Source organism: Desmodus rotundus, chromosome 12, assembly GCF_022682495.2.
Source record: "Desmodus rotundus isolate HL8 chromosome 12, HLdesRot8A.1, whole genome shotgun sequence".
Taxonomy (NCBI): domain Eukaryota; kingdom Metazoa; phylum Chordata; class Mammalia; order Chiroptera; family Phyllostomidae; genus Desmodus; species Desmodus rotundus.
In genome coordinates this window covers 75,525,972-75,540,460 of record NC_071398.1, presented here as the reverse complement: position 1 = coordinate 75,540,460, position 14,489 = coordinate 75,525,972, and the positions used below count along the sequence as shown (strand labels likewise).

At 45.5% G+C, this 14,489-nt stretch overlaps 1 protein-coding gene across 1 annotated transcript; it reads left to right on the top strand.

Moving 5' to 3' along the window:
- The first annotated feature begins 458 nt into the window (after positions 1–458).
- Positions 459–10,831, top strand: FCRL6 (Fc receptor like 6). The gene is given in 11 exon segments (XM_053915897.1): positions 459–518; positions 2,462–2,486; positions 2,489–2,722; positions 3,230–3,497; positions 3,949–3,956; positions 4,067–4,288; positions 4,291–4,560; positions 4,740–4,865; positions 7,908–7,997; positions 8,592–8,663; positions 10,743–10,831. Coding segments are annotated over 11 exon segments (1,464 nt in total).
- The last annotated feature ends 3,658 nt before the right edge of the window (positions 10,832–14,489 follow it).

Genomic DNA, 14,489 nt, shown 5'->3' with positions numbered 1-14,489 from the left:
TCCATGTTCCACATCCTTTAATAATCACTCCTCCAGGGAAACCTTACCTCCTTCATCTGGTTAATTCCATACTGTATTCCCCAGAATTCTTTGGACAGTGAATCACAAGAATCAGGCCCTGCCTTTGCTATCTGAATTCCTCTGTAGGTACAGATAGGACCCTCAGTCACATTAGTGCAAGAGTCTAGTCCTGTGTCTTCTACCTCTTGCTCTGTGCCCCACATGACTGGATACAAGAAAAAATGTTTATGCATGTATTCAACAGATGCCTATTGAACACAGACTATGTTCTCAGCACAGACCTAGATATAGGTAACATCTGGCCATGAGCAAGACAGGCAGAGTCCCTGCTGTCACAGACTTTATATTCTAGACTACAGGTGATACTAAGTAGAAAATTTAATAAATAATGTAATTTCAAATAGTAATAAGTGTTCCGATAATACAATGAGGGTATGATGATAGTGACTAAGGAGAATTCTTTTGACTGGGGATCTCACGAAGACACATGTGAGCAGGTGACATTTGAATTGAGATACAGCAGAGATTCCAGGCAGTGGGTCCACCATAAAAGTTGAGTGGCTGAGTGGCTGAGTGGCTAAGTGGCTGAGTGTCTGGGTGTGGTTAGGTGACTAGGTAGTTAGGTGACTGGGTGAATGAGTGGCTAGGCAGCTGGAATATTGGGTAATTGGGCATCAGAGCAGTTAGGTGGCTGGGTGGTTAAGTGGTTGGGTAACTAAGTGGCTGGGTAGCTGGGTATCTGGGTGGTTGGGTGGCTGTGTGGCTGGATGGTTAGGTGGTCAGATGATTTAGTGCCTAGGTGCCGGTAAGTTGGTTAATTAAGTGGATGTTAACACCCAGTCCTGAGGTGACAAGCCTCCTTGTCAAAAAGTTCTTTCTTTTAATTAATCTAATTCTATCACTTTGTTCTCTTGCAGTTCCCCTTGTTGGGAAAACTGGTGAGTTTTGTCTTTGCCTCTTCTATCTCCAGTCTGTTTCTAGGCCAAAACTTAATGGATGTGGACAAAACATGACCACTGGGTCTCCCAGAAATAGCTTTAGAGCACCATCAGACTAGGCCTCTCCCACAGGAGTCTTAGCTAATGCCTAGGAAGGAGAAACCCAGGACTCCACTGGTCTCAGGCTGAGGGTAATTCTAGGGTAACAAGTCCCAGTAGAATGGCTCTGATCTCCCATTCTATTACTTTACCAGTAGTACTGGCCTCTGTCTTCTCCTCTCAGTGTTTCTGGAGCTCATGTATTCTTCACTCATCAAGGCAATGAATTTCCTTCTCTCCTTTTTATGGTCAGAAAAACAGGCATGTTGTCTGTGGATCAACCTACTTTCTCCCTCAGCTCTATTCTCCCACCCATCCTGTCCCATTGATTTTCATAGAGTTTTCTGTCAAGTAAGAGAAGACTTCGACCTATAATCATTTTGACCTTCAAGGACATTTTCTGTGATGCCAGGGAGAGAGAATACAAACCACTTCATGCTACTAGAAAGAGCAGTCGTGGAAGCAAGTCTCATCATTAAGTTACCCTGTGAGCATCACCGCATCACTACTTCCAGGGTGAAGGGAGTAGATCCTAAAGATATAAGGAGATCCAGGCAAAGGCAGGATATCCTGGGGCTTTCCTATGAGACAATATGAAAGGGTTCCCTACTGATTAGTCATCATTATGCTCATTCATCCTGGCTCCTGAGGCCATCTGGGACTGGTAATTGTCTGGTTTGTCCATGGCCAGCCTAGAGCTGCCTGGCAGATGATGCAGGGTCCCCAGGAGTGATTCTCTCATCCATTTCAGGGCCAAAAATTGCATTTTAGGAATGAGAACATAAATTATAGATCCCTTTTATGACTGTGGTGAAAATGAAACCTCTGAAGCAGGGGGTAGAAATGGAAGCTAGGCCTGGAGAAGCCTGACAAGGGAAGCAAAAGGGAGCGAGCCCAGGCTGTGGCACTTCCAACAAACACCCCTCCAGCACATCTCTGGAGGCTGTACAAGGAGTTGCACTGTGGTAGCCAGGGCCTAAGAATCCAATCTAGGGGAGTGAGCACTGGGTCACAAGAAGGCAGAGCAATGAATGGAAAAATTCCAACTTGATCCAAGCTTGGTTAAGTGGTATAGAAAAGTACAATATAAAAGGAGACAAGGAGTATGGGAGGGATGGAGGCCAGAGAGAAGCTTCAGGGAGAAGAGGAAAGGAGAGGGGAGAGAGAAGACTAAAGAGAAGAAGGAAAGAAGAAAGAGAGAAGAGGAAAAGGAGGGAGAGGGAATGGAAGAAATCAAGGTCCCTCCCTGTTCTAACCTGGAATAAAGGACTGAGGGGCAGTGAGAGCCATCTGGGGGCCTCCATCAGCGGGGGGGGGACCCTAGGCTGGTAGAAAGAGTGAGAAAATGGGCCGATGGAACCTGCAGCTCCAGGGTGACCCTATTCTTGTGTCTCACAATCCAGCTGTTCCTCCACGTTTGGCCAAACCCATGTTTGAAGGAGACACCCTGACTCTGCGATGCCAGGGAAAGAAGAACCCAGTCCTGTCCTGAGTGAAGTTCTACAATAATGGAAACTTTCTCCATTTCTCTAAGGACAACCAGCCTCTGACCATGGGGACAGAGACAATGAGGAGCTTTTGCCAGAATGGCTGCACTAGGGAGGTGATGTACATCCTAAATGTGGGTAGACAAACCTCATGGATAGCCATGGCTCAAGTTCAAGGTGAGTCACCAGCTTGGGGTGGGGGTGGGAGAGGATTGGAGGAGACTAAGGTGCTGCTCTGAGATCTGGTCTCTAGAGGTCAGCAGTTCTCAGGGCAGCACTCTTACCCCTGGCTGCTCCTGATGCAGGGCCAATCCATAGGTCCCTGCCATGTCCATGATGCTGTCCACATGCCCTGTCACTGCCCCACCCCCACACGTAGGACACATCTGGAGCCAGGGGAAAGAGGCAAGACATGACTGTGGGAGGCAGGGGAGGGGAAGAGCCATAAACTACCTCTGCCACTCACCCCCCTTGAGACCTGAGACAGACCCTTACCCTCTGGGGACTAGATGACCTCTAAGACATTGTGGCCCTGGGATTCCAGAGGCTTGGGCTGTGTGTCTCAGAGCCAGGATGCAGAATGTGAAGCCAGGTCCTGGCGGACAATGACAGTGTCTCCCTTGGTGTCCTTGGGAGTCACTGTCTAGGACGCCCCTCCTGAGCCCTGGGCCCACCTCTACCCAGAGCTGTTCTTGCCTCCTGTTCTGAGTGCCATCCCCTCTCCCAAACCCAGTGAGGGGAGCCTCCTGACCTGAGAGGCCTGACTCCCAGAGGCCATCCACTTCTCCTCCTATAAGGAGGACTGTGCCTTGCAGAACAAGGGTCTCCACCCTGTGCTCCATACCCCAGCATCCAGAGAAGGAGACTGTGGGCTCTACTCGTGCAAGGCAGACTTTGAGAGTGGCAGGGTCCAGAAACAGAGCCCCCAGATGGAGATTAGGGTGTGGTATAAGTAGGGGCAGGATGGACATATTCCTGAGAGGTCTGGATATTGGGTAGTGGAGCCCAATGGTAGTGTGGGAGGGATTGTTGCAGTGTGAACAGTGGTGAACAAAGACCGATCGCTGATCTGGATGACAAGATGTGAAGCAGAGGACTCAGCAGCATCAGGCTGAAGAGCCCCAAGCTTGATTTTCTCATCATATTTATTGAGCAGGAGAAGAATGAGAGTGGATAGCAATGCATTCAAAGCAAAAAGCAACTGTTATCAAACACGTACACTCCCAGCAAGTTTAGGCTCAAGTGTATACATAACCAAGGCCATTCCATGCCTCTAGCAAATTGCAAGGAACAAGCAAGATTGTTCAGTTCTTGGCGGCGTGCCTCCAAGATAAGCCTGAATGCCAGCTTGCCAGTCATGTCAAGATGAACAACTCTTCCCTTCTTGCCCTTCCTTTCACCAGACTCATGTGTGAGAACAATTCATTTCTCAAGGCCTTCTTCCACAAGGGATCACTAAAGGAGAAGGAGCTAGGAGCTCTAAGTATTCCAGCTGACCTCCCACCCTGGGAGCTTCTCTAGTTCCTGTGTCCTGTCCTCTGCTCACCCTGCACCCTGGGCCCTGTGGCCTTACTGTGGGGGATGTAGTGAAGCTTCTCTGTGAGGCCCAGAGGAGCTCCCCTCCCATCCTGTGCTAATTCTACTTTGATGAGGAGATTCTGGGGAACTGCTCAGCCCTCCACAGTGGAGCTGCCTCCCTCTTCTTTCTGGTGACATCAGAGCAGGATGCAGGGAACTATACCTGTGGACTGAGAGCAGGGTCTCTAGAGAGACAAGCCAGCCTGAGACACTCTCCCAGGATCATACACTTTGTCTCACACCAGTCTCTGAGCCACACACTCTGGCCAGGGTCAGACCTTACTACTCACAGTGTTGGGCCTATAGCAGGCACTGCATGCCTGAGCATGAACTGTGCTTGGAGTATCTGTCCACTGAATCCAGGGGAATGTGGATGGAAACAACAGATTCAGGGAGAATGAGGAGCACAATGGGGAAAGGGTTCATGGTCCTCCATGGTATTATCCTTCCACACTGGCGTCCTCTGAGTCATCCCTAATTCTCATCTACAAGACTTGTTCAAGGAAGGGCATGTGGCTACCCCTAATGCCAGCCATTCTGCCTCTTTTGTGCCTATTCAGAGTGCATTTCTGAATTTCATCCTCAACATTCATGGTTACCCCTACTCATCCCCCAGGACCTCATGTCTTGTTCTTCCTGACCATCAGCAACAGGCTGGTTCCTTGGCTGCCTGCAAGTCTGCTTGGTGTGTTGGTTACTGCTGCTACACTGCTGGGTTATTTCAGATCCTGAAGAAAAACTTGTTAGTAACTCTTTCAGACTTTCTTGGTTGATGAGTCCCTATGACAAGCACTGGTCAGCCTTTGGAAAACCAGAGCCTGACAGAACCAGTGTTTTTTCTTCTGGGTGTTTCAGGGAGGAGGAACTTCTTGTCACATATCATACAACAGGACCCAGGGAAGGACACTTAGCAGCTTCTGAAACACACATACACACACACACAGTTACCCAGAGATGCACACAGAGTACTGCACTCTAGGGCATGAATAGAGGCATATACAGGACAAGATTTCAGACCAGTCCTCCAATTCTCTCTCTCATTGAACTCAGAGAGCTCTGGTCTGCTTAGTAGAGGAGAAAGAAGAAATGAGAACTCCAATGTTTGTGTGCATACTCATGGACACACATCTAGTGTCATGCACTGGGTGAGTGTGCGTTCAGTGAACGTTAACTCATCAAAAGGAAATATGGTGGAGAGGACTGAGCAATGGCCTGGGCCCAACACTGCCATTTACTAATTCTGTGACCTTGGGCCAATCTGGTCTAAGCAGATAACAAGGCAGGTTCCTTAGGCAGCCCTTTCTCCTATTACTCATTCTCTAATTCCTCCAATCAGCATCATTGAAAAAAAAATTGGTTAAAAGTCAAATGTAGAGGATTCTTTAGAGAAAAAGATGGTAAACAGATAAATGGTATTTCTGGTAATCTACTGATTTTTGTATTCTACACCGTTTTCTTCCTTCTGTCTTGGGCATGATAATTAAGCATCAAAGTTGGTTTTCAAAGCATTACCTTGGGTGGGCACATATTTATTAAAACTGCAACCCTTGGTTGCTTCCAGACATATTTAATGAAATAGCTACCAATGCCAAACCCATTTGATGAAGTTTATTTCTAAGCCTTCAAATCCATCTACAGAGTTTCAAATTTACCCCACTTCCTCCACTCCAGGGGCAACATTCTTATTTTCCACTTGTCAAGGGCAAAAGTAATTGCTCTCATAGATCTCAGACCTAGACTTTCTTATTGAAAATTGCAGCTCCCTCTATTAAGGAATTTGTGGAGAGTTCTCCAGAAGCTAGGCCAGACTACTCTTGAGGAAGACTACTCAGGGCACCAGTCATGTAATCAAAGTATTCCTTCCTGACTATTAACCAGGATACCTGAAACTGTCTCTCCCCAGCCCTAGGCCAGTCTCCTACCTCACCAGGCACTCCAATAGGGCTTGGGCCAGCTTCCAACCTCCTCTCCCCTTTTTAATTTAGCACTATTTGTCTATCCAACCTCCCATCCTTGCTTCCCTTTCTCCTAGTCTTGAGTCTATATTCCATGCAGGCTAGACTTACTTTAAGGTATATCTATGTGGTAAGAAAAAGGTGAGGCAGGTCCAGACTTAGATGAGAAGGCAGCCAGAGATGGGACTATGAACTGAAGATCTATGAATTCTACCATCCCTGCATCTATAATAAGTCCTCCTTCCAATGGCCAATCTGGTCTGGTATTTCTGTCCACTAACCCCTGGGTCAGAGCATTAAAGGTAAAGCAACACAGAACAGTCAGCTCCTTCCCAACTTCATACAAGATAGTGGAGAAACAGCTATTGGTGACAGACCCTCAAGAGGAAGATTCCTTTCATGGGTAGTAAAGAACATCCCTCTTCATGTGGAGATTCTGCCTACTCACCCATCCCTACCCCACCCCACCCCTACATGAAGCATATGGGCTCCATTTTATGTAGAAACTGGTCTCTCATGAAAATAAAACTACTGGTGATAGTCCTCGTATCTCAGAATCTCAGGAACACAAAGTCTTCTTTAGAATGTTGTTCAGAGAACCACCCTCAGGTCCAATTCCATAGCTATAATGGTCAGATCAACGGCTTCATTTTCTATACATAGCTCTGGAAGACCCTTAACCATTTCCAGATGGCACAGTCATTCCTCAACAAAAAACATGACACCACTGAAGAGATTTAACAGACTGTATCTCTGAAGAAAAAATTTTAAAACATTTTGACCAATGATGGTATCACTAGAACTAGAATGTGGTTATGCAAGGGGTCCACTTTAGAGTAGCATTTACAGGGGGTATAGCTCAGTGGTAGAGCATTTGACTACAAAGTAGCACTTACCTAGGTATAGAAGTTTTGGTTTCATGTTTTAAAAGGGTTCATTTTACCACCTGTTGTTACACCTCCCATAAAATAGACTCCTATCAAATTCACAGAGCTCTTTATTGAAGACTCAGAAACAACCCTGACAGATGATCATTAGGGATCTTTAATAATCAGGGCCTCTCTGAGTCTCCATAAATGCCCTCTTGGTATTTCAGGAGGAGCCATTTCCACAAATCCTACACACTTAGAGTTAATAGATATTTCTTGGGCACTAGGTGTGAACCAAGAATTCTAAAATTCACATGTGACCCAATTTCTATCCCAGGAGCTAATGTTTAAAGTTCTGGAAGTAACTGCTATCATAGGGGCAGCATGCTAGTGGAGAAAAAGCATATAAACCTGCATTACAATTCTGTCCCCACCACATACTATTTGAATTTGGAGAATTCACCTCTACAAGCCTCAGTCACGTCATCTATAAAATGGAGATAATAGTACCAACCTTTGCAAGATGGTTGTGAAGAATAACAGACACTAAAGAAGTAGAAGAGGCTTTTTTAGACAGACAGCCATGTACTGGTCACTGGTTAGGAATTCTGCATGAATTTGAACACTCCAACCCAGTGTCTGGCACATATTGTATAGTCAAATTTATTAGCTTTTCCTCCTTCTGAGAAGCAGCCTGACTAGTGGGTCTGGGCCCTTTCCATACAAGGGTATACCCCATCATTTCTGACACTCCTTCTTCCCATTTGTGATTCCTATAAAGCCATCCTACCCTCTAGGGTATTTTTCAAAGGAAACATCTCTTAAAAATTACCCATGTACAGACCTGTGAATTAACCCTCATAAACAAACCATCCTTAGCTCCCCAGCAGCCGTCACTGACACTTTACTCTGTTAGCCTGTCTGTCTCCACTGTCCAGCCTACTCTCTGAAGGTACTCAGTGAATTATGCCTTTGTATTTCCTAGGGGCCCTTTACCCCTGAATCTGCCCCTAGCCCCAGGTGGGGAGCAGCACACATTGTATGCCAATGGTAAGGACTTCCAACAGGACCATGACCTGCCCATGAAGTCAGGAAAAGGTCTCTTAAGGGGAGGGAGGTGAAGGAAGCCCTGTAGCCAGAGTTTCAGGAATCAGTCATCTGGGGAAGGAAGTGGGTGGCTCTTGAGAGGTGAGTACTGTGGAGTTGGATTGGGAGAGGAAAGCAGAAAGGGAACTAAGACTAAGACTAAGGTTTAGCAAACTATGGCCATGGGCCAAACATACCAGCATACACTTTTGTACAGAAAGTTGTTTATGTTTTGTGTCTGGCTGGTTTCACACTACAGAGCCAGGTGGTTGCAACAGAGACTATGGCCCACAAAGCCTAAAATATTTACTATCTTTTTTACAGAAAAAGTTTGCCAACCTCTAGTTTAAACAGTATGGGGCTGGGGTAGTTGCTAGAATCTGCCACAAGGGCCAGGCCCCTTCTGCCAAGATGGATATCCCAAATTAATGACCACCTCTTACTGCCATGACTGAGCCTCTGACTGGCTTCCCTCTATAAGTAGCTCTGGGACATTTACTTCTATCTTGAGGCAGGATAGTCAGGCAGGTCCTATTTCAGCCTCATTCCTTCTTTCAGTTCATTACCAGAATGAAAAAGATGAAGGTATCATTTACTCTGTGGCATGTAAAACCTCAAAGCAGAGTGAAGGTGAGTGGTCTTGGGCCAACATGAACTTGACATGTTTGTTAATGTAAAAAAAGGAAGTTTGGGGCTTAGGGTCAGGTGTTCCTACCACTAACACTATCATTATCATTTACCATGACCATAATTACCATTATCACCACCACCACTACTTTAACCACTACCATCTCCTCCTTCACCACCATCATCTCCTCCTTCACCATCACCACCATAAACTCCACTGTGATCACCATAATCACCACCTCAACATCATCTCCATCACCACTGTTATCATCCTAACAAGGGAATTTTTGCCCTTTTCTTGAGCACTGTGGAAGAACAAAGAAAAGAATGATGCAGTCTGTTTTTACCCTAGAGTCTAAGTCAAAACAGAACATTCTCAACTATAAGAGGAAGTCAAGAAGACCACGGGCTCCAGCCAAGCTGCTATAGTTATAATGGTAGGACATGGATGGACTAGTCCTCTCTCCAGCAGAGAGAAGGAAGACTGTGGGTTTCGGAGTCAGTCAGAACTGAGTTCAGAACCTGACTCTATGTACTCACTGTGTGACTGGGCAAGTTATTTAATCTCCCTGAACCTAATCCATAAAGTGGAGGTAATGCTTACTTTGCAAGGCTATTATAAATTAGTAGGGATAGAACCTGAGTTCTAGAAACCTTAAAGATCAGCTGGTATGTAGTAAGTGTTCAGAAACAGGGAGATTTTTTATGTCTCACCTGCTCTGAGATTTCCATTCTTCATCTGAAAATGGGTCTGAATCAGCCTAGGGATTCTGCTCCCTTCCACAAGAGACACTAGAGGAAGTGAACAGCCTAGGAATCTCTTGACTCAGGGGTAGTTCCCCCAGGTTACAACTGGTTACTTTCCAAAGTATTGCAATGGCAGATTGGAAAGGACAGATGGACACAGGTCCTTCCTGAGAAGAGTTACAGTGAAGAAAGGAAAGAAGAAACCAACCTCAGACTATATAACTTTCATTGGCAAAGTAAGGAAATGTGACTGTTTTACTCCTATCAGGGCAGCAAAGATGAAGGCATGATTTGGGGTGGGGCAATCTGCTCCCAACTCACACTCTCGGCTGCTTTCTCTGGTGTGTAGATGAAGGAATCTGAAACACAGAGTAAGGAGGGTCACTCTGTTCCAAGACACATAGGAAAGGAGACACTGGATCTTTTATCACAGAGAATTTCCACATTTGCAAAGATTCAGCATTTGTGCAGCCCCATTTCTTACAAAAGTGCTGTAGAGTTAATAACCTTGCCAAGCTTCAGTTTTCTCATCCCTACATAAAAAGAATCGGTAATCTCCAGTTTGCAGGACTGATGTGAGATTAATATGATAAATATAATCCTCACACTTAAAAGACTGCATGGTACACAGTAAGTATTTAATGTAGTTTTTTTTCAAGTATCTTTGACAAGTTTATCACTCTTGAGTCTCACTATAATCCTTGTGAGGTAGTCACTATTATCACCACCAGCCCTTTTGGGTTGAGGAAGCTGCAATTCAGAGGCCATGTGACTGGCTTCAGGTCACACAACTGCTGCGTGGTTGAACTGGATGTAGACCTGGGTCTCCTGACTCCCAGGTCCACTTGTTCGCATATTGAGAGTTGGGGTCCTGAGGAGTCAGAGGGGGAACAGTGCTCCCTGGGCTGGTTCATGCTCTCCACAGGGAGACAGCTACAAGGAGGAGAGAGGAGACATGCTGGTGGGCACAAATGCCCTGACCTGAGTGTGCTTTCCCTCCTCCCCACAGCCAGCCCTATGGAGTCAACCTTGAGGGAAACGGTGAGTTGGACCCCTGCCCGTTTTTCATTTTCTGGTTTACATCTGCTTCCTCATCTCAACTCAATTCTCCCACAGGTCATTTCTGTCACCTGAGCTGAAGTGAAATGCTTGCAGCTTGGTGAGGTTCCAGCCAAGAGACTGAATATAAGAAGCAGGACCCACAAAGATCCCCTCGGAGACTACAAGGAGGTCCTCTACTAGTGATGACATCCCCCCAGCACACATTCACACCTGCCACTTCCAGTGCTCCCCAAGAGGCCAGCGGAGCCCCAGCCCATTCTGTGGGTCCTTCAGTTCCCAAGCCCAGCAGTCAGGGAGCCCTTGAGCCCTTTGTCCTAGTCAGGATTCTGAGGAAACTCAAGGAGCACCTGAATGAAATCTGAGTTCCCTTCTTAGCAGAAGACTTGGCAAAGGTGTGGGAAAAAGGTCAATCCCAAGCACACATCAGGTTCAAGCAGTGAACTAGACACAGCAGCCACAAATATGGTATTGTCACACAAGTGCAAGGTCAGAGTACCTTCCCTGAAAGGAGAGATTATCATGTGAGTATCCGAGAGGGCTGACCCAGGCACTTCTGTAAAGCATTACAACTTTGACGCTGCTGCTGAGGTCAGACCTGAGGGGACTCTCAGAGGTTCAGTGAGACCAAGTGTTAGCACCAAGAATGCTGTCTTCACATGCAACCCATTTCTGTTCAGACCCCTTCCAGGTTTCCAAAGTTGATGGAAATGAGGCTTATCTAAAGCCCCCATTTTGAGGAGTACATCAGAAAACTCACCCCTTACATATTTAAAATGAGGTACATGGCTGTAGAATCTATTTTGTTAATATTGTAGGATCTCTTTGTTTCATATTGTTCACCAATGTCAGTCATTTGCAGTGCATGATAGTTTGGTTTAGTTGTTCAAGGCATCCATATCCCTTGATGCCTAAGTGGTCAATGAATGATAAGTTACACTCACTCCTATGAGGCCCTGGCCCCAGCATTTCAGACTCTGGCTCAGGAATCACAAAGTGAATCCTAGTCACAGATCCTGGATTGCGCCAAATCCACCCACCTCTCCTAAGAAGTTGGCACTTTCAGAGAAGTCCTGAAATAAAAGTGAGGCAGGCCAGTAAACCAGAACAAGTGAAACAGGGAAACAGACAGCTGAACAAAATGGCTGAGCAATTTACAACCAAATACAGAAGGTCACTCCCTATAGAGATAACATCTAAATCTTAGTTGTATTTCAGCCCCAGGCCCAGAAAAGCAGCAAATCCAGGTGGGCAAGGCCAGGACCAGCTGCAATGACTAACAACTCTGAAAGAGCACACCTGGAAAACTGATAATATTCTGCTGAAACCCTCCCCTAAGACTTCCCCTAAGATTCCTACGAGCATGAGAGAGAGAAAAGTTTCAAGTCAAAGGACCCAGTGGGTGCACTCTCCCTCTGAGGAGCCTGTGCCATTTCCTTCCCCCACAGGCATGCATCTCCTAAACTATAAGGGACCTTTGAGACTTGACATCAGGGAAGCAATGGGCAGCAGCAGTTCATCCCAAACTAATCCTCTGAACCTGTCCCCAAGACCCCCTTACGTCAGATTTTCCAGTGAACTAAGGCAGAGCAGTGTAGGCTTTCCTGTTGCTTCTTCTATGCTAAGCCCTTCCTTTTTTTTACTGTCCCCAGCTTTAATAAATGTACCCTCATAGTCACCTGGACTCATTTTGTGAAATCTTTTCTACATGAAGTCAAGAATCCTCACCCTATCAGCTGGCCCTAAGACAGACCTACTCATGGCCAAGTCCCCTGTCTGGTAACAAAAAGAGATGCAAACATCTAGCATTTTCCTTTGAACTTATTAAAAATGCAGACGCTCAGATCTAACCCCAGACCTGCTAAATCAGAATCTGCATTTCAATAAGATCTCCAGGCAATCTGTATGCACTTTAAAGTTTTAAAAGCTTGGTCTACCTCCAAAATACGTATTTCATTGAAGTATGAACTACATTCATCCACTTGCCTTTGGAAATGTAATAGCCTGTGGTTCTGCTCTGAGTAAAGACAGTGGATAATACACAGAGTCCAGGAGAACTAGTAAGATAGCCCATGCTAGCATTTTTTCTCACTCCTCTTTTACTTCCTTTCCTTCCTCCCCTTCTTCTACCCTAACCCCTTCCCATCCTCTTCCTCTTCCTCCCCATCTTTCTCATCACCAGTTCAGTCCACATCCAGAATACACAAGGTTCCAATCCCCTCTGCCTGTTTTACTCTGCTAGGATGACTGAGTCGTACATGCCAGGTCATCCAAAAGTGCAGGGTCCTCACTGGTCAATCAGAAAGCACCAGCAGAGCCCAAGCGCTTGCTACACCTTCTATAAAAAAGTTGCCCATTGTAAAGAGTCAAAGCATAGACAGGACAACTCATGAAGGAAACACTGATGATGGGGACCAGGAAGGAATCAGCCCTTCCAGTCATTCCCAAAGACTGCCTCCTGCCTGAGGCAGCTTCCCCCTCCCTGCCTCTACATCAGCTACACTCAATACCTGGTCCAAGGACTGGGGCTATCTGTGATTTGTGTTTACCAGTCCAGGATGAAATAAGTAGTATAACTGAAAAAACAAACTTAGTAACTTTTACAGCAATCCAACAGAACAATTTTGTTTAATATAATCATAAAAAATTAGGACTTGTATTTTGTAAGCCCCTTTTAACCTCATTTTCTTAGTAGTTTGCTTTTATTGTATTCTAAAAAGATATAGCTTCTCAAAGGATTGGAAATTTAAAAAAGAAAAACAGTTTCTTCAACAGAGAAGTCTGAGAAATAGAGTGAAAGAGTGAAATGGAGTCACTACAGTCAAGCTGCTCAATTACAGAAATGAAGTAGGCTGAAACAGGAGGTAAACATTCTATTCTTGTTTTAACAACCTTGGAACTTAAACTTTTGAACTCTCCAGTCCTGCATTAATGCCTGGACATATATCAAACCTCCAGATAACCCTCTAATTACCTCCTAAAGGAATCACATATCCAGACCACCTGGCATCCATCATCCAGACCAACTGATCTAGTCAATACCCATCCTGGACCAATCCTATAGCTGAGAATGAAGGACTGACTATTCTCAACAATGCACATTTTACTATAAGAACCCAACTTTTTAAATCTTTGGAACACTTCTGGGTTTTCGCCTACCTGTGTTTGTATTTGCAAACTCTAAGACTCTTGAGTAAATCTGTATCGTTTATTTCTAACAAAGCTGCCATGACTCCTTTTGAGCATGTTTGACAAGTCCTATTTTAACAAACACACACATACACATACACACACACACATATACACACATACCACTGGCCTGGCCTCTCAGGCACTTTGCTTTCTCCCAGAGTTTTCCCCCACCATCAGTTCTATTTGCACAGCTGAAAATACCCTTTTGCCTCAGTTTAGAAGAAAATGGACTGGAATTTTTCAAAATGAACAATTACTAAGAAAACTGAAATAAAAGAAAATCTGCATAAAGAACATGGGGAAAGTAGGGCTTTCAAAGGAGACCCATGCCCTTTAGCCCAGATGCTTTCAGGATAGCCAGCCCAGAAGTTCTCAAAGCAGGAAACAACTTCCATCCCTAGAGGACAATGATAGGCAGGGGCATAATAAGGGTCATCTCTGAGGGAGAATAGGACTTTCAAAGTTCTCCAGGGAAAGACCTTACGGACACTGAGGAAGGATGCTACAACACCCGGCCTACCACTGTGCCACTGGCCACAGGACTGCCTGTGAGCTCCACACAGTCTCAAGACTTTATGAAAGGCTATTTTTCTCTCCAATTTAGAGCTTAATGCAAACTCTTTTTCAGCAGGAGTGACGTGGCTTTGTCTCCTCTAGGGACCTGGGTTCTATGGGGTCACATCACCTACAGAGTAAGAAGAGAGGAAAGAACTCCATAGCTGGGTTGAGGAATGAAAAGCAGCCTAGGCCTGCAGTTAAGTGAGAAAGAGGGCAGCTAGGAACTTCATGGCTGCTCTCTGTGCCCATCTTGGGTAGTCAAGGACCCAACCT